Raw genomic sequence first — 21,640 nt, 5'->3', positions numbered from 1 at the left:
AACTTGCTTATATTGTTCAACATTCTGTGCTTATCTCAAGGGCAGAGAGCATGATGGTAGTTTGTTACTTACACTAGCAATCGAGTAACAGATACTACATTTATGTTCAAAGTGTATAAATACTAGGGAAAAATAACCAAGGGCAGGAATCATTTTTTTCCCTCCAATTTTCTCTTGTGTATTACTCTCTTCCTCCCCTAATTCTTCTCCCCTAAATCCCCAAAGCTCTTGGGCAGAATTCCAAAGTATGGAAACATTATTTTCTATCCTGTCACCCATCTTTATAGAAAGTCTTTCAGTAAATAGTCATTGAATGAATAAGTGTTAGATTGTATCAACAATTCAGAGTGCTAGCACTCACAAAGTTTATAGTATAATGAGATAAGAATAAGGAGCAATGAACTGTGAGTTGTGGTGGTCTTGGACATCTGTCTGTTTCCGAGATCATGCTCTGCTTTGACATTCTTTTTCCCTGTTGTTCTTAGTCTGTATGCAGTGTTGCAAGTTGGCCTACTTTTACCTCTGTCCTTGATACTTTTATTAAACAACTCCTAATCTGAGACATCTTCCTCAAGCATGCATTTTTTGTTATTCCATTAAATCTGATAATGCATGGTTAGTACTCCAAGAAATTTACTGGGCATGTCATTATTTGGTTCTTGGAGACCTTCTTATTTAAATAGCTCTTAAAACCCCTTGCTGTTTAATTCTGGGAGAATTTAAGTTAGGACTTAGTTATGCCATTTTTGTGACAGTGGGTTTTCCTTCCCAAACTCTGTATGACTTGTGAATTCTGTAGAAACCTATTTTCCTTAAAAAGAGAGAATGTCACTTTTTAACTGATTTCTTGACCTATCTCCTTCCTAGAATAAGCATCCTAGTGAGGATTATTTCTTCGTAAGCAATGGAAACAGATTGAACTACTTTTCCCCTGCTGCTTAACAGAATGCAGATTTTCTCTTTGGAAAGATGTAGGTCACTGACATTTCAAGCCCAGAACGAAATATAAATTGTTATGCCGGTAATAAAATAGTAGGTCAGTACTCCCATCTATGTTTTAAAGTTCACTTTTGGTCTATAATGTCTATAGAAGTTCCTGGATGGGGGATAACTAAAAGCTGCTTTGTACTGGTGAAAACCACCAAGTCTATCTACAAGTCTATCTGCAAGTCTATCTACGTTGTTATCGGCACTTACAAGAGATGCAGTGACCCGGATTGTAGAATAATTGGAATACCTGCTTACAACTTGCATAGTGCTTTATAGTTTCATAAAATTTTATAAAGTGTCTGATAATATTTTTAATCCAATTATTACTTGTTTCATCTACATTGGGCCCTAAAAGTAAAAGGCCTTATGGTTTGAAGAACTGAAAAGAGACTGTAGTGTACTGAGTTAGTTGGAGAGTTAGATTATTTTGAAGAGGAAGACAGAGGCTAATCATTTGGCAATTGTCATCACTAATTCTAGACTTTCCCTGTTGGCCTAAAGTCCAGCCAGGGACTGACTTTGCCCTCTCCAAAATCTAACCCCTTGCTCCTTTGTAATCAAACAGTCAATTGTGTTATGTGCATGGACTCGGATAAATATTTAATAAGTGCTATGCTCTAGCAGGTGACCCTGCTAGAGGGTCTCTACAGGTGACCCTCAATGAAACATGCCTCCTGATAGTCACACTCTTCCATGTTAGATCTATACTGCGCTGTGACTCATTTTAACTGACACAGTGCGGCAGAAGTGATGCTGTGTCTGTTCCAGGCAATAGAGCATGACAGCTTTTGTTTCTGCACTTTTTGGGAACATTGAGTTACCATGTAAGAAATTCATCTATTTTGTTGGAGTTACCATCTTGAAAAACCACTTGGAGAGGGAGCAGCACTGAGAGTACATGGGGAAAAAGAGAGGCTAAGCCCATCCTTTTCCATTGATGTTAGACATGTGAGTAAAGCCATCTTGGATATTTCAGCTTCAGCCACCAAAGGACTGAGTCACAGTCTCTTGAGGGGTTATAAGTGAGACCGATAGAAAAAATTATTCAAATGTCTCTTAAGAAGATGACTTCTCCAAATATCATGAGAAATAATAAAATGAGTGTTTTAAAACACTAAGTTTTGGGGTGGTTTGTCATGTAGTGTTGTTAGGTAAATAGGACAATGGCTAGGGGACATTTTGAGCAGTAACTGTTCAGTTTTTCAGAACTTATAAGATTAACTAAAACAGAGAAATATCCAGAATTTGTGCTCTCAATCTCAAAGGCTGGTGTAGGAGACAAACATGTAAATAGTTGTCATAACATAAATGAAACAGTTGTTTCATTTTACTCAATAATATCTTTCCCTATCAAGACATATAGATTTTCCTTAGTCTTTTTGATTATAGTATTTCATAGTGTACGTGTACCATAGTTTACTTAGTTTCCACTATTGATGGACATTTGCTTTCTGGTATGTCTAATTTTTCTGTATTGCAAATAATGGTACACAAATGTAAATGTGTTGAGGATAATTTAAACTTCTCTTCTATAGTGGCTTTACCAATGTTAATATTGCCCTGCTAGCCATACATTCTTTGGTAGCTCTTCGTAAGATTGAGAAAGGTTATATTTGATATTGAAATAGGAAAGCTAAGCTTCCCCTATGTAGGAAGTAATACATATTAGGCAGCAAACATAAATTTTGGGGCCCATGAAAATGACTTTAGAACATTTCTGATTTGTCTGGATAATTTAGTGAAGGAAGAAAAAAGGCCTCATCACATTCTGTTCTGTGAGAGAGGTAATATTTGGTGTCAGTATTTGACATCCTTGTAGGAATGTTGTCATGACGTGGATGATGAAGACAAAGACAACTGACACAAATAAGCTAGTATGTAAGGCTTTAATGCCCAGTTTTGCTTTATGCTATGAATTTATTTAGAAAGAAAGTGAGTTTTGATACATTAATAAAGCTGATGTTTAATATTATACTTTTTACTACAAAACTTAGTTCTAATTTGCGGACTTCGGGACTTATCTTGAATTCTCTGTGGATTTGAAGAGTTGATGTATTATTTTTTAATTTATAAAACTAAGAGTAGATTAGTATGTAAGACCTCATAGGACTCTACCAACTGCTGTGCTAGAAAGTTAAGTCTTTTTTAACACTGTTTCCTAAAATTAAAGCACGTGTCCATATGTGTGGAGCTTAAATCTTAGAGTATTAATTTGTAAGTCCCAGAGAAATGCCTTACTGTGTGTAACTGTCATTTTTCATGTTTGTTAGATCGAAAGATGGGAAGAGAAACAGTGGTTTATTTCCCATTCAAGGAATTATTCTTATTAAAATCCCCTCCATTTTTAATAGTCAAAATATAAGAAATATAAAATGGGGATAATTTCAGGAAATATTTCATTATTTTTTAGCATGTCAAAACATGGCAGATTGTGGACTTTGTTTAGAAAACTGTTTTTAAATTGTTTTTCTTTAAAAAAACAATCATTTACCTCTTGCCAAATTTCTTATTCTGATAGTTGCATATGGTTTTTGTTGTGTATTGGAATATATCACTGGTGAAATTGACATTACCATCCTTTATTTTCCTTTCTGTTAGATCTATATTAAAATTTCCCCATTGTATTTGTTCTACAGCTTACAAAAGCTCATCGACAGGGACACATGGTGAAAGTAGATTGGCTGGACAGATTGACATTTAGAGAAATAGAAATGATAAATGAGGTGAGTTGTATCCCTTTTTATTTTAAAATATTTTCTCCAGATTTCTGAGTTTACAATTTTTGATAATTGTTTATTATTGGGTATCTAAGAAATGTGGGATTATCAGGTTAACCTCTATAGCTGTGAATTCTGTGCTAGTAAGTGGAAGATTTGGGATATCTGCCTTTCTTATTGTTTAATGTCAAACCATGAAGTAGATAGTTGATATCCTAAGATGTACTAAATATGTAAGTGAAGCCCTTTGAGGCATGTTGCCTCACCTGTGTGTTCTCTCTCATGGCATCTCATGTTCAAGTTCAAGTCAGTGTTGAATAAATCTTCCATCAGCACAGAGGTAGCTTTTCATTTTATTACCATACATTATCTTTAGCAAGTTCTCTCTCTAATTAATACGTTGCTTGTCTTATGTACTACATATAAGACTCTATGCCCTTAATAAAGTAGAATATAATATATTTCATAAAGCTGAACAATTTAAATAACCTCTTTAGACCTTTATGATTGCATGCATTAGACTTAAAGCCATTTATAAAGCTGTTTTGGGTTACATGATTTAAGTAATTTTTTTCCTTGTCCCCTCATGTTGGGCAGGCCAGTGTGTATGTTTAAAGATGACTTCAATGAAAGTATTTTCTAAAGTTGTAAGAAAAAGATTTTTATTTTTTGTATATTTGCTCTAAAATACCAGACATTTGGCCTAACATTTTATGCCTAGAGAACAGAATTAATAATCATATTAGTCAAATTAGGAGAGAAGGATATCAATTTTGTGATACGTCTAACTTATGATGACCACAAGGCACTGCTGATTTAATTTTTATTCTCCAAATAGTTTTCAGAAGGTGGAAAGAGAAGTTTTTAATTTTACAATAAACTATTTTAAGAGTTAGATTTTACCACTGTTCTTTTTTTTATGAATGTATTGCTATTTAACAGAATTTACATTCAATTTGAATATTTGGTATCTTTCCTAAATTTATTCATGATACATTCTCATATACTCTAAAAACTGGAAGAAAGATTTACTTTTTGTAATTTTTATAATAGTCACATTCCAAAAAGAGTTTAATCAAAATGCTTGCTTATATTTTTCTATTCTTCAACTTAGGTACCTCTGGGTGTAGAAAATATAATGTTAGAGTTTACCTTGCCCAGCCTTTCTCACCCTCCTCACTTCCACTCTTTAAAATATAGGAGACCATTACCACAGTAGACTATAATATATTTCATAAAGCTGAACAATTTAAATAACTTCTTTAGACCTTTATGATTGCATACATTAGACTTAAAGCCATTTATAAAGCTGTTTTGGGTCAAGACTAATCACCCTAGAGACCAGGGGTCCTCAAACTTTTTAAACAGGAGGCCACTTCACTGTCCCTCAGACTGTTGGAGGGCCAGACTATAGTTTAAAAAAACTATGAACAAATTCTTATGCACACTGCACATATCTTATTTTGAAGTAAAAAAACAAACGAGTAAAAACACCAGCATGTGGCCCACGGGCCGTAGTTTGAGGACTCCTGCTATAGACTTTATTGTATTTTCACTTCATCATCCCCATAGTACAGTCAAGGAGCCTCTTAATGATGTTTTGGTCAACCATAGACCACATATATAATGGTGGTCCCATAAGATTATAATACTATATTTTTACTGTACCTTTTCTCTGTTTAGATATACAAATACCTACGGTTGTGTTATAATTGCCTATAGTATTCAGTACAGTAGCATGCAGTATAGGCTTGTAGCTTATGTAAATACACTCTATGATGTTTGCACAACAACATAATTGCCTACTAATGTATTTCTTAGAGTATGTTCCTGTTATTGAGCATGACTGTGTGTGTTTTTTTTTTAAGGGAACACATTTATATAAATAAGCAGCATTTTTTATGTTGGGGAAAGAAGTAATTATTCCCCAGTGTGGATAAAAATTTACAAATGACAAATCATTTTAAGATCATTTATAAATTGTGAAAAACTTGTAAAGGTTATACTTAGTAAGCTCAGATGGCCTCTGTCATTAGTTGCACATTTTTTTTTTAACTTTTAGTTTTAGTTACACTTATTTCTGTAGTTGGATTAGTCACATTAGTTTAAGGGCGAACTTTGCTTAAAATTGTTAGAAGTAGAAAACATATTTTTGGAATAAAATAACTCTTGCAAATACATGCAAAATACCTTTAAGATTTTATATAATAAAATCCAAATTACTAAATAAATAAAAAATGTTAAGTTTGAGGAGGCAGTTGTAAGTATACTACTGAATAAAATAGGAGTGCTATATAAAAATAATAGTGCTGTGTAAAATATTACATATATAATGAAATAAAAATTTGTTATGTGTTAACTTTGTACTTAATATATACATGTATTACTGAATTGGGAAAAATACCTACTGATAAGATAATGTTGAAAATGTTTTTTTTTATGAAAATCTTTTCTCTTTTTTTTTAGAGTGAAAAACGAAGTTCTAATTTCATGTACTTGATGGTTGAGTTTCGATGTGTCAAGTGTGATGATAAGGAATATGGTATTGTTTATTATGAAAAGGTATTTGCCTTAGAAATGTTTTTGGTCTCTAAAGTAGAGGGGAAGGGAACATTAAAAAAAAATTACTGTCATTCCTGCTGAGATGAATTATTTGGTTGCAGGATAGCAGCAGACAGCTGTCAGCAGCAGCTGTTTATGTATATACAAATCAAATCATATAGCTGCAACAAGATTACAAAAGCCAATCATTCATGTAATGTGGTTCTGGGTTATGGAATTCAATAAGTCAATAAGTATGCAAGTGATTAAAAACTTTTTGATTAATTGTTCTGCAAATTGGTAAGTAGGTCACTAAAGCAATAGTTTTATTTACAATTATTATTCATTTGAAATGTAAAAAGAGGAAATTTTATTTTTTATGTGGTGAGCTGTGGAAAGTTAAGGGTATGTTTGTTGACTATATATGTAATGTGTTGGAATTCTATGTATGACCCTAACATAAGTATGCTTATTAATGACTTCATAAATGCTCATATATTTAATATGTGTAAAAGTAAGAAATTTGTGTTACCATCAGGCTTAGTAATAACAAATATGCAGTTATGGATTTGCTCTGGTCTGCTCATTATGCAAAAGACAGTAGTTCTGTTTCTGGTATGTAGCTACTTGAAAAAAACTGCCTTAAGTGTTTGTTGAAGAGGCTTCATTTAAGTACTGTAGAAATAATTGTATGCATAGTATGAAACCGCATAAACTAGGTATCTTCTATTATAGTGGAAATAGTAGACAAGTGTTTAAATTGGTGCAAATGATGGCAGGCTTTTGTTATATAGAGTGATAGTGGATTAATATTTCTTCTGTCATATAACCAAGCTTATATGCAGTATATTTGTTCATTAGGGGCAGCCCTTTTGAATTACATTTACCATTTAGTGTTATTTGTTCAAGTTGTCACAAGTGATTTTTAAAAAATATACACTTTTATAACTCTAAGTGGCTATTAGAAAGGCTTTTATAATGAAGGTTTAGGGTTTGTATAGTTAATTTATGACCATTTCTTCAAGTTAATAGTTATACATTTTTTTCCTTTATCTTTTAGCCCTTTTACTATAGTAGAAGAGTAGGAAATATTAACTTATTTTAGCCTTTTATTTTATAAATGATACTCCTTGGGGGAAAAAGAAAATATGAAGATAGGTGATTTAACATTGTTGATTAATTTATTAGAAAAACTGTATTAGAAAGGGAAATATAGGTGAAAAATTGTTTTGTCACAAATACGTTTTAATAGAGTCTCATGCTGTTTGTAATTTCATTGAAAGCATTATTTTCTGCCCTATAGAGTTAATATTGCAAAATCATGCTAATAAAGGTGGTACTTTTGAACATCAGAGATGTCAAGGGTCTTTTGAAAGACAGCTTTGATAGCAGATGAAATAATAATAGAATAGAGATTAGAAGAATTTCAAGTGTTCTTGAAAAGGTTCTTGACCCCTTTCTATTGCTTCCTGAAAATTGCTCATAAATTAATGCCTGTCTACCCACCCTGTCATATTTCCACTTAGTGTAAAGATTGCTGGGCCAGTGTATTGAATCTAATGGAAATAGACTTTCTTGTCACCTGTCTTTTGTGACAGATAGCCTTAGTGAAGATTACTTGTCATAGTTGGGCTGATAAATGTGTTTTCTGGTGTTGTGACTGAGAACAAGCCTGTTAAACAACGGCTGTGGGAATTTGTGGTTTTCTGTAAGACTCAATTACTGAACTGAAGTAAAGTCACAGTGTTTCCCTTCTCTCAGTGTCTCCTGATTTTGTTGCACATATCTAAAATTGAATATATACTCACATTTGGAAAGTGATAGAAAAGCTTGATGTGCATACATTTGTGAGAAAATGAATTTTGACCTTAATTAGTTTAGCCTTTTCCAGTATATTTGGCAGTGACATTTATTATGCTGAATTACCTTTCTTGCCAGAATTGGATAAAAATAAAAGCCACATTCTTCAAAAATGCTAATACTAACAAAAGAAGTCAGCTTCACTTCTTAAAAATTGATTGATTTTTGTAATTCAAGTTTGGATTGTGTTGAGTACCTGTCCCTTTGAGAAATAATGTTGCTGCTTCTCTAGCTGTGTGTAAATTTGAGTAATATTAACTCTGAGCTTAAAATTCTCCTTTGAATGGATCTTAATCGTGGTGCCTTAAAAAGTTACCAACATCCACTTAGTTTCTGTAGATATAGCATATCCATTGTGCCATGTTGTAATTATTGTCTATGGTTTCTTGTTCTAAGTTTGAAAATTAGCACATTTTTTAATCTGCTATTACTATGAGTAAGGTTATAAAGAAAAGAACAAACAAAAACAATCTACTAATTTCCAGACCTCATTCTATAAAACTATTATAATACAAATTTTTGTTAGATTTTATTTTTTCAAAACATTTTCTCAGCAACCAAAGAGGTAAAAAAGTGGATATGTATTTTATAGTAGTTGAAAGATGATAAGGACTTTTTAAAAGAGAGGAATAATGTTCATTAAATAGAATTAAAATACATTGGAGTGTACAATATCACATATTGTTTCTTACCATTTGGTTAAATTTTCTTTCTTTCTTTTTTTTTTTTTTTAACTTATTGTGCTGTAATCCAGGATGGTGATGAGTCATCTCCAATTTTAACAAGCTTTGAATTAGTGAAAGTTCCTGACCCCCAGATGTCTATGGTAAGTTATTGTGCAAGTTTTTTATGAAAGCACTTTTCTCTAGAGTGATTATGACTTAGCCACTCCATGCATTTTCTTTAAAAAAAAAAATATATAATATGTAACCATGTCAGTTATGAAGAAGTGATTCGTAAATTCACTACCACTATCTGGAGTCAGTTTCAGAATGAATTTTTTCAAGGAATATTAACATTGTAAAAATAATATCAGGATGGTGCAGGGTTGGGCAGTCATTTTATTTGAATTATTATTATTTTTTTATTTCAGCATATTATGGGAGTACAAATTTTAAGGTTTCAATAAATGCCTTTTCCCTCCCTCCCCCTACAAGTCTGAGTTTACAGCATGACCATCCCCCAGATGGTGCACATCTCACTCATTATGTATGTATATACCCGCCCCCCCCCTTTCCCCCTGCCCAATACCCTATTACTGTAGTACCTATGTGTCTACTTAGGTGCTACTCAGTTAATACCAGTTTGCTGGTGAGTATATGTGTTGCTTGTTTTTCCATTCTTGGGATACTTCACTTAGTAGTATGGGTTCCAGCTCTAACCAGGAAAATATAAGATGTGCTATATCACCGTTGTTTCTTAGAGCTGAATAGTACTCCATGGTATACATATACCACATTTTATTAATCCATTCTTGGATTGATGGGCATTTGGGCTGTTTCCACAGCCTTGCAATTATGAATTGTGCTGCTATAAACATTTGACTGCAGGTGTCTTTTTTTGTAGAGTGTCGTTGGATCTTTTGTATTTGAATTATTGAATTAGTGAGGGATGAAAATCTTGAAGACTTGGAAAAACTGGTATTTGAAAGATAGTCATTCAGATATAGAATTAATGGATGATATTTGAAGTAATGGATGAAAATTATAGGGAGAGTGATTTGTTATAAGAAAAATCACTGTAGCTACTAGAACTATACAATTTGGAACATGGTACATGGGTGATAATATGATACTTACCTTTTAACAAAGTTTCGAGATGATGGCTCTTTCTCATGTGAAAAAGTAAGAATTCTTACTTTGCAATAGAGGTTTAATTAGACATCTTTAGATTTAGAAAGTTCCAAGCACAAAATTCTTTGGCAGCACAATAGAATCCATAATATTCAGTTATAACTTATTCACATTACTCTGAACCTTTTTATTCTTAGTTTATACATTTCCAATTAGATTAGTTACTGCCTTAATCAGACCAAAGTAGATTAAAAGTAACACATTGGACAAGGTAAGTACAGATTGTTAAAGCAGGAATTAATGGTTGAAGCCCTAACATCAAAGCAAGAGATAAAGGGAAAAAAAGTAGAGTATGAAAAGTTAGAAAAAAGGTCACTTGAGGATATTTTAGGAACAAACACTCTAAATACCTTTATAGTCTCTATGCATGGTATAGTAAAATCCAGTTAATATATCTAAAATTGACACTGAATTTCAGTATAAAATCAAATTGTATTTTGCATTCCGGATATTCAAACATAGATGCATATACTTCATAGTTTACCTTCAAAAAGGTTGAGTGTAAACAAGTTTTGTCATATTGAGATATCATAGGTTTCACTTATGTGTAATTCTGATACCAAAATGTTAGGTAAATGGGTTGTCTGTATATTTGGTGTATTCTTTCTAAAGAAAATGTCTATCAACAATTATAGTTGTTTTAATGATTTTTTATATTGTAGACACTGTAACTAAAAATCCAAAAAATAACTAGGACCCCTGTTAAAAATTTTTACTTTTAAATGAAAGCAAGTGAGCATAAAACAAAAGATTTAAAAAAGAGCAAACTACTCTCATCGCTCCCCATGCTCAAAAATTCAGTTCAGCTTGAGCCATGGATATTTATTGAATGGAGAAATACATTTCAACAATGGTACTTTGAGTACTGCTGAGCTGATATCCAATCATATCAGACAATAAAACAGGGTATAATTCTATATGTACAATAGTGTAGTATTGAGACATGTATGTACACAAATAGATTGGTTGAACAGAAAAATGCTTCCAAGTATGTATAGAAATTTAGTATATTTATAAAAGTGGCATTTTATCACTGAAGCATAGTGCTAAAGAATGTAATTAGCCAATTTGGAAAATTAAATTAAATTAGATCCATACCTCATATTATAGGTAACAAAAAATTCCAAATGGATTAGGAATCTAAATGTTAAAAAAAATGAAGCCACATGAGTACTTTCAGTGTAGGGAAAGACTTTCTAACTATAATACAAAATTCAGAGGTAGTAAAAGAAATGATTGATAAATTTAACTACATTAAAACAAATTACATGGCAGAAACCACCATTAAAGTCAAAAGACACTTAACAAGGTGGGAGAAAATACTTTCTATGTAAATCACAGACAAAAGGCTGATATGGTAAAGAACTCTTAAAAATTGAAGTACAAATGACCATAACGCTAACCAAAAATTAGGAAAAAGACACGAACAATTGACACATATATGATAATATGGTTAAAACTTATTTTTTCCATGAGTAAAATAGGCAACATCAGATGTGTATATTCAAGCATTATGATCAATGTCTCTGCCCTCAGTAACTGGATGATAGCATAGTGATGTCACAAGGTCACTAGTGATAAGAATGATAAGAAGGTCACTTTCTGATAAGATAAGGGAATGCTTTAGTCTGGGTTGTCAGGGAAGATTTTAGAGTGAAGGTGGTATTTGAGTGGAGAGTAAAAGGTAGACATTTTAAGAAATCGGAGTGGTATGTGCATGCACACCCATATTATGGCAGTGAGGGAGTTGAATTCATACTTAGTGACTCAGTCTTGAAATGGGTACATACTTTTAAGTTACATAGGAGACTAAAGTTGTACCAGAATAACACAGTAAGTATTATAAAATGGTCTTAAGTAAGTACCTGTTTACTTTTATATTTCTGACTCACCAATGAAATTTCCTTTTGGTGAAGTTTGCATTTTCAATTAATATTTTTAAATAATTTATAGGAGAATTTAGTTGAGAGCAAACACCACAAGCTAGCTCGAAGTTTAAGAAGTGGACCTTCTGATCGTGATCTCAAACCCAATGCTGCCACAAGGGATCAGTTAAATGTAAGATAATTTATAAAATATTAATATAAAAATAATTAAATGCATAATTTTGGGTATGACTGGTATGATCATTTCACTTTTAAATTATTCAGATGTACATTTTTTCCAGGTCGATGAACCAAACATGATGTCAACAATTTCACATATCTGCAGTTCTGTTATCATTTGGGGTTTTTTTAGTCAGTTTATTAGCTCTAAAGACAGAGCTACAAATAGTATATGCTTTCCTTATACAGCATTCTTAGAAACTGGCCCTACGACATTGCCTGTGAGAGGCCCTACAACGTTGCCTGTACACATGCATTGTTATGTACATGGCCTTGACAAGAGAAGAGTTTATTGTTTGTTTTTTTCTTTTGGTGTATATGGAGGGTGTCTTTATTTTGGTTTGTTTTGTTTTGGTTGAATTAAATGAGTTCTATAACTATATACTTTTATGTAGAGTATGACTTTCTTTTTTATTCTCCTCACATTCTAGTAATATACTTTTTGGATGGATGAGTATAGCGATTTTAAGTTTTACTTGGCAGGGTGTACATTTTCCTTCTTTGTATTGTAATTCTATTAATGAAAACTTGTAGGTGAACTGGAAATATGTAGGAATTATAGAGTTGATAAAATTACCTCTTTTTCTTCTTTGTTGTAGATTATTGTGAGTTATCCACCAACCAAGCAACTTACATATGAAGAACAAGATCTTGTCTGGAAGTTTAGATATTATCTTACTAATCAAGAAAAAGTGAGTGCCTTGAAAACATTCAAATGTCAAATTGATCTCCAGACTGTTACTGATGATCAGGATGAGGGAACTGCCACAGAAATATAAAGTCATTATCAACTTTAAAAAAATTACAGAGCAATATATGAGATACTCAGTTTTTTAAAAATTACAAAGGTATACACACAAAGATCCATGTATCTATTTTTTGACATATAGACAATGAATGAGCTTTGAAGTCGGACTTGGGTTCAGTTTCTAGCATTACATCTTATACTTATGAGGTAGGATGAGGCAAATCATTTTGGAGACTTGATTTCCTTATTTTTCTAATGGAGACAACTCTCCTTCACCAGTAAGATAATAGAGATAAATAAGTGGCAGAGTACCTGGTACATAGTAGGTGCATCCTGTCTCATTTTTCTATCTCATGCTTCTTTCCTCTTTGAACCTGAGTGACTAGGAAAATATTCACGCTATTATGAGAACTAAACTACATTATTCTGGAGGAGATGTTGCTGGAAGGAGGGTATGAAGAATATAATTTGAAATGTGGAAAACTGAGTTGGTGGGGTAGCATAGAGCTTGGCTTACTGGAGAAGAGGCAAGGTCAGAACTAGACATTTGCTTTCCATAATGAAAGCATGAAGCAGATAATGTTTCTGAGAGAATTGTGATGAAGTAGTGAGCACTAAACTTGAGTGTGGAGACTTGGTTTTGAGTCTCACTGTTCCCACTAAGAAGCTTTTTGACTGTAGGCAAATTACTTCACCTACCTGAGCTTTAGTTTGCTCATATTTACTATGAGATGATCACATGATCATGAACTTTGTCTTTGTCTCTTCTAGTTCTTCTTCTCCTTTTTTTTTTTTTTTTTTTGAGACAGAGTTTTGCTCAGTCGCCCCAAGTAGGGTTCAGTGGTGTCATCATAGCTCACTGTAACTTCCAACTCCTGGGCACAAGTGATCCTCTTGCCTCAGCCTCCCAAGTAGCTGGGACTATAGGTGCACACCACCACACCTGGCTAATTTTTTCTATTTTTAGTAGAGATGGAGGTCTCACTCTTGTTCAGGATTGTCTCAAACTCCTGACCTCAAGCGATCCTTCCACCTTGTTCTCCCAGAGTCCTAGGATTACAGGTGTGAGCCACCCTGTCCAGCCTCTTCTAGTTCTTAAAGTAATCTGTAAAATCTTAGAAGAGAGGGCCAAGGACTAACTCTTAAGGTATAATAATAACAGCCAGTGTTTATTAAACACTGGAATCTTTTGGAATCGTTTAAGTCTCATAACAACTCCACAATGTACATATTATTGTCACTGTTCTACAGCTGAGGAAACTTGAGCCTTAGAGAGATTAAGGAGTCTATGTGGAATTACAAAGCTTATAAATGCTGCCTCTTGATTGATACGCTCACATTTATGAGTTAGATGAGAAGGGACTCAGTGAAGATATGGAAAAGAGAATTGTAGAGAAAACATTTGCAACACCATGGATGTGCCTTAGCAGTAATTCTGAAATGCATTAGGAGTAGAACAGAGTGGCATCAGGAAAATTATATGTCAAGAAGCTGTTATATAATTATGCAAGAGTGAGTGAATTAATATGTTTATAATCTCATGAGACAGTCTTTATTTTGTTTTAACTTGTTTTTCGGAACCACTTGTATTTCTATTAGTTTATAGTAAAGATGAAAATACGGTTACAGCTCATCTTAACTCTTCAGCTTTTCCTCTTTATCATTTATTGATGCCTTGGGAAATTCCTTCTAGATGAATCATGTTTATTCTTTATATCCATAATAAGAATAAGAGAGGAATTTTAAATTTACCATAGCTTTGAGTTTTATTCTCTTCTTCACTGAACAAAAGGAAATATTCATCAACAGAAGCACAAGTTTGTGATTTTATGTTTTATAGAAAGATTTAGTTAATATCATGGTACTGTGTTAAATGAAGAATAACCTTGGTCACAGATGTTGCGCCTTGAATGCAGCACAGTGTCGTCTAGAATACACACCAAGATATTGAATTAAACCTGTTAGAATGTATAGATTCAAGAAGCATAGAATAGATTTATAGAGCAGAACTTTCTTAGATAGAAAGGCTTGCAAGAATAATTGTTTGTTTAAACAAGTAGTCACTTCCCACTGAAATTCAATTACTTCTAGATATGTGCAAAAGAAATAAAATGTTCAAGTGATATAAAGTATGTGACAAGTTTCATTTAACTAGTTGATTTCAAGTTTTTGAAAGGTCGGTGATGAAACTTCAGTTGTCAGGACATATTAGAGGATTCCTACAACCACTAGTGCAGAGTGAACAATATATTTTAATGTTCCAGAGACACTTTTGAGTAAACCAAATATCTGTGGGCTTTGAAGTGACCAAAGGAATTATTCACACAGCCACATTAGTATCCTCGTAATAATTTAAAATGGGTTTTGTAGAAAACAAATACTCCTATACCCATGCACCTTAATTTATTTACACATAGAAATTATTTCAGTCTCAGGCCCTCAGAAATTGTGACTTAGCTCCCAAATGCCAGGTAACTTAGGGGTGAAAAGTGTTCCTAGAGAAGAGAAGGCAGTGCTCAGAAAACAGATTTGAGGAATTGGTTCTTACAAAGTTACTCTTTCTATTTTTTAATTAAATTTAACCTTTCTACCTATTTTATTTTAAATGACCTGTCATAAGTATTTCAGATGAAAATCTTCTAGTATGGACTTGATGTACTTAAAAAGTTCACAGTAATAATGTTGTCTAGCCATTTAAATTTATGAAGTATTTTAAAATTTGTGGTCCACAGCAGGTAGGAAGTGAATCTTTTCTGTGGAACCTAAAATGTGAATATTGTAATTTTTCAAAACTAGCTTTTATAATGGCCCTTTTTCTTGTTTACACAGCTATTGGCAGAATGAGGATCAGAAGCCAAGGTTTCTGTCTCCCAGTACAGTACACCCTACTTACTAATTCTATACCACTTTTGTCTTAAAGACACAAAATGATTTTTCATATATTTTAACTTCTATGAGGATTTCACAACTTTTTTCCCATATTAAGTCTTCATTTGTCTTTACATTTATTGACTGTTAAAAGAGACAGAATTCTTTTCTGTTGTCATCCATTGTTTCTAAGATTATGGAAAGGAAATATATAGCAAGTAGCTCAATAACAAAGTAACAATGCTTTAAAAAGAACAAACAGCACAATTCTCCCTGCCCCAAAGCTATAGAGCAAGTGGTCACTAGATTTGGAATTCTTTTGATTATGATGAGGGAACAAAAACAACAGGAAGAGTCAAGTACAGTGATGATAATAGAAATGCACTGAATGTTCTTATAAGACTTCTCTGAGACAGTGATGTCAGGACAATAATCATATTTATGTCTTCTGACAACAATTTGATGGTGAACCATAGCACAAATGAATTTAGTTCAACAAGCATTTATTATCAATCTTGGCCTAGTATTATGTAAGGATCTGAACTTTGAGGTATCATGTCACTGTATTCATACAAATTAAAATTGTTTTAGGGTAAGGATATTTACACACAATAAAAAAATGGAGAAGTATAGGATAGTATTGATGAATGGTCACTGTCTTAGTAAATATATAGGTAGTTACTGTAATAGATATGTAGAAGATGACAAGGTCAGTGTGCTGTGTGATGTGAGGAAGATTTCACAGAGCAAAGATTGGCCTTAAAGTTTGAGCAGACTTTTATGGCACTTTTTTATTTGGTGATCATTTTTCTTGGGGAAGAAAAGCATGAATAAGGCAGGCTGTTAGGTTCAGGAGACAAAAGGTTTATGTGAATGATTATGAAATAGAAAAGATGGCATCAGATTGAGATGAGCTTTGAATTCTACCCTTGGGGATTGGATTTCACTGGCAACATGAAACAATTAAAGCAGGAAAATGTGTCTTAACAAGTGATATTTTAAGGAAGACAAACTAGGGTAGATTGGAGCAGAGCTCAGAATGAAAAAAGAGAGGCTTATGTACTGACTTAGAGAAGGGTGTTGGAGAGCAAGGGAATGAAAGGAAACTGACAAGTAAGTTGACCTGGAGACGATTCCCGGGGTTTGGGATTGAGCCTGAAATAAGGAAATACGGCAGGTGGAAGGAAGAGGATGAGGAGATGTTATTAGTTTTGAATATTTGGAATTGACCATATTGGAAGAGCAGCAAAATAGAAGTTTCTAATAATTAAGTTGGTAGAAGTTAAAATTAGAAATGATATAGTATCTTCAGTTCTGAAGTGATTATGATTCTACAAATAGGAAGTAACAAAAAGGTGATTGTAAGATCAGGAAGGAGATTGACAAAATATTTATTGCTATTAATATAAAACATAGTATTAAGTATAGTAAGGTTTACATTTGACAGTAAACAACATCAGAAATCGAATAACAGTGATAACTGATAATGAAGTAACATTTATTGAGTATTTATTACATGCAAAGTACTACTCTAAACATTTTATATTCATTAACTTAATCTTTACCACAACCCTATGAAATGGGTCCCTTAAAAGTTAAATTATGTGCTATAAGTGACTCAGCTAATAATTGATGGAGCCAGGATTAAAATTTGAACCCAAACACCTTGGCTGTAAAACTTGTACTCTCTAGTTATCTGTGGAAACTCTAGAGATACAATTGCATTTGAATCCTGTATCTTTAAATGGATCCATAAAGCATCTGTAAAACACCTAGGGTTAATTGTCATCATTATTATTACTGTCTTCAAATTCTTATTTTTTTTTGTTTTTCTCATTCTTCTTCTCCTTGTTTCCTTCTTCATTCTATTGCCTCCTTGTTTACATTTGTAACATTTAGCATTATAAAGTTGTGAAATTCTTTGTACAGTGCCTTATGTTCTTTGGCAGCAGTGTACTCTATAAATCTTACTAATAAGTGTATAAATCTGAGAATCTAGGAGTTATATTGTTTCAGTTATTGAATTTAGTACATTGGCATGCTGCAAGATTTGCCTATAATAAGTACACACCACACATTTCTATTAAGACTGCTGATGTACTGTGAAATGGAAAAGCTTTCACTGTAGTTATTTAAGAAGTATTGCTTTGTTTCCACATTCAACCTAGAAATACATTTTAGAAGTGCAAAATAAATTCATGGAATAAGTTAGTAGGGCAATCTATATGGAGAGAGGGAGCATTAAACTAAATGGTGTGCAAGAGGTGCAGAGGAAATGGACAGCTGTCCTTGGGGAATGCAGACTCCAGTTGTAGAGATAAAAATGCCACAAAAGCATTTGGCAGGTAGAAGAACATCATTTAAATGATGGTAGTAAAATTGAGCCAACTTCCATAGGAAGACCTAGCTGCAAGTTGCTGAAAACTTCCTGGAAAACTTGAGTTTTTGGCAAGCTGGCCTTAAAGAAGCTATCACTGTTTTGGTTAAGAGCATAAGGAAGGCTTGTCAATAAGAGTTAGAGTCATGGATAAAATAGGTTAACTGCACTGAAGCATAGAAGGACAATGGGAGTTCGATGAAATACAGGTTTGCATTGTGATGAGAGGCATCAATGGGATGTTTTCAGAAAGAAACCAATGTTAGTTAATTAGTTATATCTATCATCTAACTGAAACCACAGTACAATGGTATGGTAATCATCTTCAAGTATTAGAAAAGCATCCACATGGTGTGGGGCAAAATTTACCTTTATTCTCTCCAGAGCAAAACTGACCAATGAGAAATTATTGTGAATACATTTTTGTCTTTTGGTTCATTATAGTTAAAATCAAAAGAAAATGGTTTAGCTGTGTATGAATATAACAGCTACTTTGGAAATTGATTCCAGGTATTACTTAAGTAAAAGTTGGGTTTCTTTTTGGCAGTGATGTTGTAGAATAATTTTCTGCTGACAATGATAGATTTGTGTTAAGATCACTTCCAACTTGAGCTTCTTAGAGTTTGTGTGAAATGATTAGAAGAGAAACTAGTATTGAGGCTCTTAGCCAGAAGGCTGTGTCAAATTCCAGATATGTTATATAATGAGAATCAGACTGAGGGGAAATTTAGCAAGTATTGTTAGGAAATAATTGACGGACTGGAAATGGAGTTAGGAGATCATTATTGGTGGAATAATGGCTCCAAGGGGCATGGGTTTAGCTAATTAGGGAATGGTTGTGCCTTAATGGTAAGGAGGTATACCATCTGGTGAGAGAAGCATGGGGCTAGGAGTTGGTGAACCTGGATTCTAGGTCTAGCTTATTCACCATTATGAGGTGATGAACAAGCCATTTATGTTTACTGAAGTTATATAAGATTTAAGCATTGGACTAGATAATCTTCATAGTGTCTTTTTTTCTTAATTTAGTAAAATTTAGTTTATTTTGTGTCATACGGACCAGAAGTTGTGTTTTATTGTCTAAGTGAATATTTTTTGAGAACTCAATTAATTTACTAATAAAAAATTTTATTTGGGCAGGGCAGAAATTTAAAGTTTAAAATCAAATTTAAAATTTAAAGATAAATCTTTGTTCAAGAGATAATTCACAGATAAATTCCTAGAGGAAGGGAAAGGAAAGAAGAAGAAGAAAACATCTTCAGTTCAGCCAGGAAAGGTTGTCAGTTAGGAGATCCAGCAGTAGGGGTTGCTCTTTATGTAAATAAGCATGTACCATTTTTAAAAGACCATTTATTATTTATGAAACAAGTACTATACTCCAAGGTAATTTACTTAACTGACAAGTCTTATGAAAACTTCAGTGTGCTGCCTGTCTAAAGTGAGGTTCCAGAAAGATGCTGCAAACAGCTAGCTGAATCATAGATTATTTGCTGCTGCTTTTTGTGCTTATTTATTTTTATGAGTGTGTTTTGAGTTGTTGATTGCCTGTCTTTTTAAGCATTTGCTTCTCAGAGGGATATACAAATTCTAATTTGTTTGAGTCCTCATGTTTGAATATCTAGGAATGCTGGTGATCATACCCTGGGAGGTGATGAAGAGTGAGACTAGTGGTGGGAATTTCTACCCATGCTTGGCTTCTGAAACTTTTATTTAGTGGTTATGATGTTCTCTGTCACACTATTGATGTTACAAAATGAATGCTGTTGCCAAGGCATCTTAGATTTCATGGACATGTCTCAACTATTTCCATGTTTGAGGCCTATAGTATTTTAAAATAACAGAAGCAAAATGAAGAAAAGCCAATACATTTTAAAATTTACAGTGCTCTGCAAGTGGTTTGGTAGGGAAAATGTGAATTTACAGGGAACATGCTTTTTTTCTGTCCTACAGTGCTTCTCTGGGATCATATGTATAATTTCATTCAGTGTTTGCATAAGTAGTCTATCATTGACTCTCTGACTTTGCCACCCAGACCAAGTAGAACTTTGCCTAGCACCCTTGACCCTCTCTATCCTTTCCTAGTGAACAGGCTCTTGTTTCTAATTTTAAAATCTTTTCTGATTTTAGGCTTTGACAAAATTTTTGAAATGTGTAAATTGGGATCTACCTCAGGAGGCCAAACAGGCCTTGGAACTTCTGGGAAAATGGAAGCCAATGGATGTAGAAGATTCATTGGAGCTGTTATCCTCTCATTACACCAATCCAACAGTGAGGCGTTATGCAGTTGCCCGATTGCGACAGGCCGATGATGAGGTACATTATGATTCATTACTTCCGTTTGGGTATATTTTAAACTAGGGCCTAATTACAGACTGTGTGTTTGGGAGTGTGTGTGTATGTGTATGTGTGTGTGTGTGTGTGAGTGAGAGAGAGAGAGAGAAAGAGAGAGAGCGCGAGCAAGCGAGCAAGCAAGCACACGAGCGTTTGCATGCACGGACACAAGAGAGGTTTTTAGAAGGGAAGAGGATATACTAGGTGTGTTTTCAGAAGGAAAATTAAAATATTCCTCCAAGGACTCCTCTGTGAAATGAAAATTTACTTTCTGATCTGTTACGTGATAGGACAATCTCTCCCAGGACATTCACCTGGCAGCAGAGCTTGTATTGCTCTGTCTGGAAAAAGGAATTCTAATGAAAAATGGTTTAATGCAGCACCAGCTAGGGAATAATTCAGATCCCCTCTATCAGTCAGTATACAACAAGCCACATTTAATTGTAGCCTTGAAAAGCCCTTGGGGCCTTTAAAGCATAGAGATGTATGGTCATCTTCTCTCCTTCATCTCCTCCTTTAGACTTTCAGCTGCTGACAGTTATGTGTACATGTAGATTTTCTGAAGTTGCTTTTGAATCCTCTGGAAAGCAGATTTCAAATTTTATGCCAACTATTATTATATATAGTCATATGTTGCTTAATGACTGGAATGTGTTCTGAGAAATGCATACTTAGTCAATTTGGTCATTGTGTGAGCACAATAGAGTACATTTAAACAAACCTACGTGATAGAGCCTACTATAAACCTAGGTTACATGGTATAGCCTCTGACTCCTAGGCTACAAACTTAAACAGCATGTTACTGTATTGAGTATAACACGCAAATGTAACACAGTGATAAGTATTTGTGTATCTAAATGTAGAAAAGGTACAGTAAAATTATATTATAATCTTATGTGTATATAATCTTATGGGACCACAGTCATATATGTGGTCCATTGTTGGCCTAAACGTCGTTATGCAGCACATGACTGTACACCTAAGGCCATCAGGAAAGGAGGACCACTTCTTTGTGTTGACACAATGCATTGGTGGATTTTAAGTTTTACTAATTCTTTATGGGATATGAAACAGAGTAGCAATGTTTTTCTTCTTAATTTTTACAGGGTGAATGTGTTCTCAAACATAACCTAATAGTTTATTAGCCAGTAGGCTGGGCTTATGAGACGTAGAATAACTTCTCAAGCTTCGATATGTATATAGGAATGCTGATCCCATTGAATAATTATTATCGAAGACATTTTTTAGAG

The 21,640-nt window shown here is 33.5% G+C and overlaps 1 protein-coding gene across 1 annotated transcript in view; it reads left to right on the top strand.

Annotated features, from left to right (window-relative positions):
* Positions 1 to 21,640, top strand: part of PIK3C3 (phosphatidylinositol 3-kinase catalytic subunit type 3) — a 116,631-nt gene that overhangs the window by 30,412 nt on the left and 64,579 nt on the right. Inside the window, exons 5-10 of the mRNA XM_012790299.2 lie at positions 3,627 to 3,713; positions 6,174 to 6,269; positions 8,863 to 8,934; positions 11,915 to 12,019; positions 12,666 to 12,758; positions 20,187 to 20,372. Coding sequence (XP_012645753.1) covers positions 3,627 to 3,713; positions 6,174 to 6,269; positions 8,863 to 8,934; positions 11,915 to 12,019; positions 12,666 to 12,758; positions 20,187 to 20,372 — 639 coding nt within the window. The remainder of the gene's footprint in view (positions 1 to 3,626; positions 3,714 to 6,173; positions 6,270 to 8,862; positions 8,935 to 11,914; positions 12,020 to 12,665; positions 12,759 to 20,186; positions 20,373 to 21,640) is intronic.

This window comes from Microcebus murinus, chromosome 17 (assembly GCF_040939455.1).
Source record: "Microcebus murinus isolate Inina chromosome 17, M.murinus_Inina_mat1.0, whole genome shotgun sequence".
Taxonomy (NCBI): Eukaryota; Metazoa; Chordata; class Mammalia; order Primates; family Cheirogaleidae; genus Microcebus; species Microcebus murinus.
Note: the sequence above shows the minus strand (reverse complement) of the source record. Positions and strands in the feature narration are given on the sequence as shown.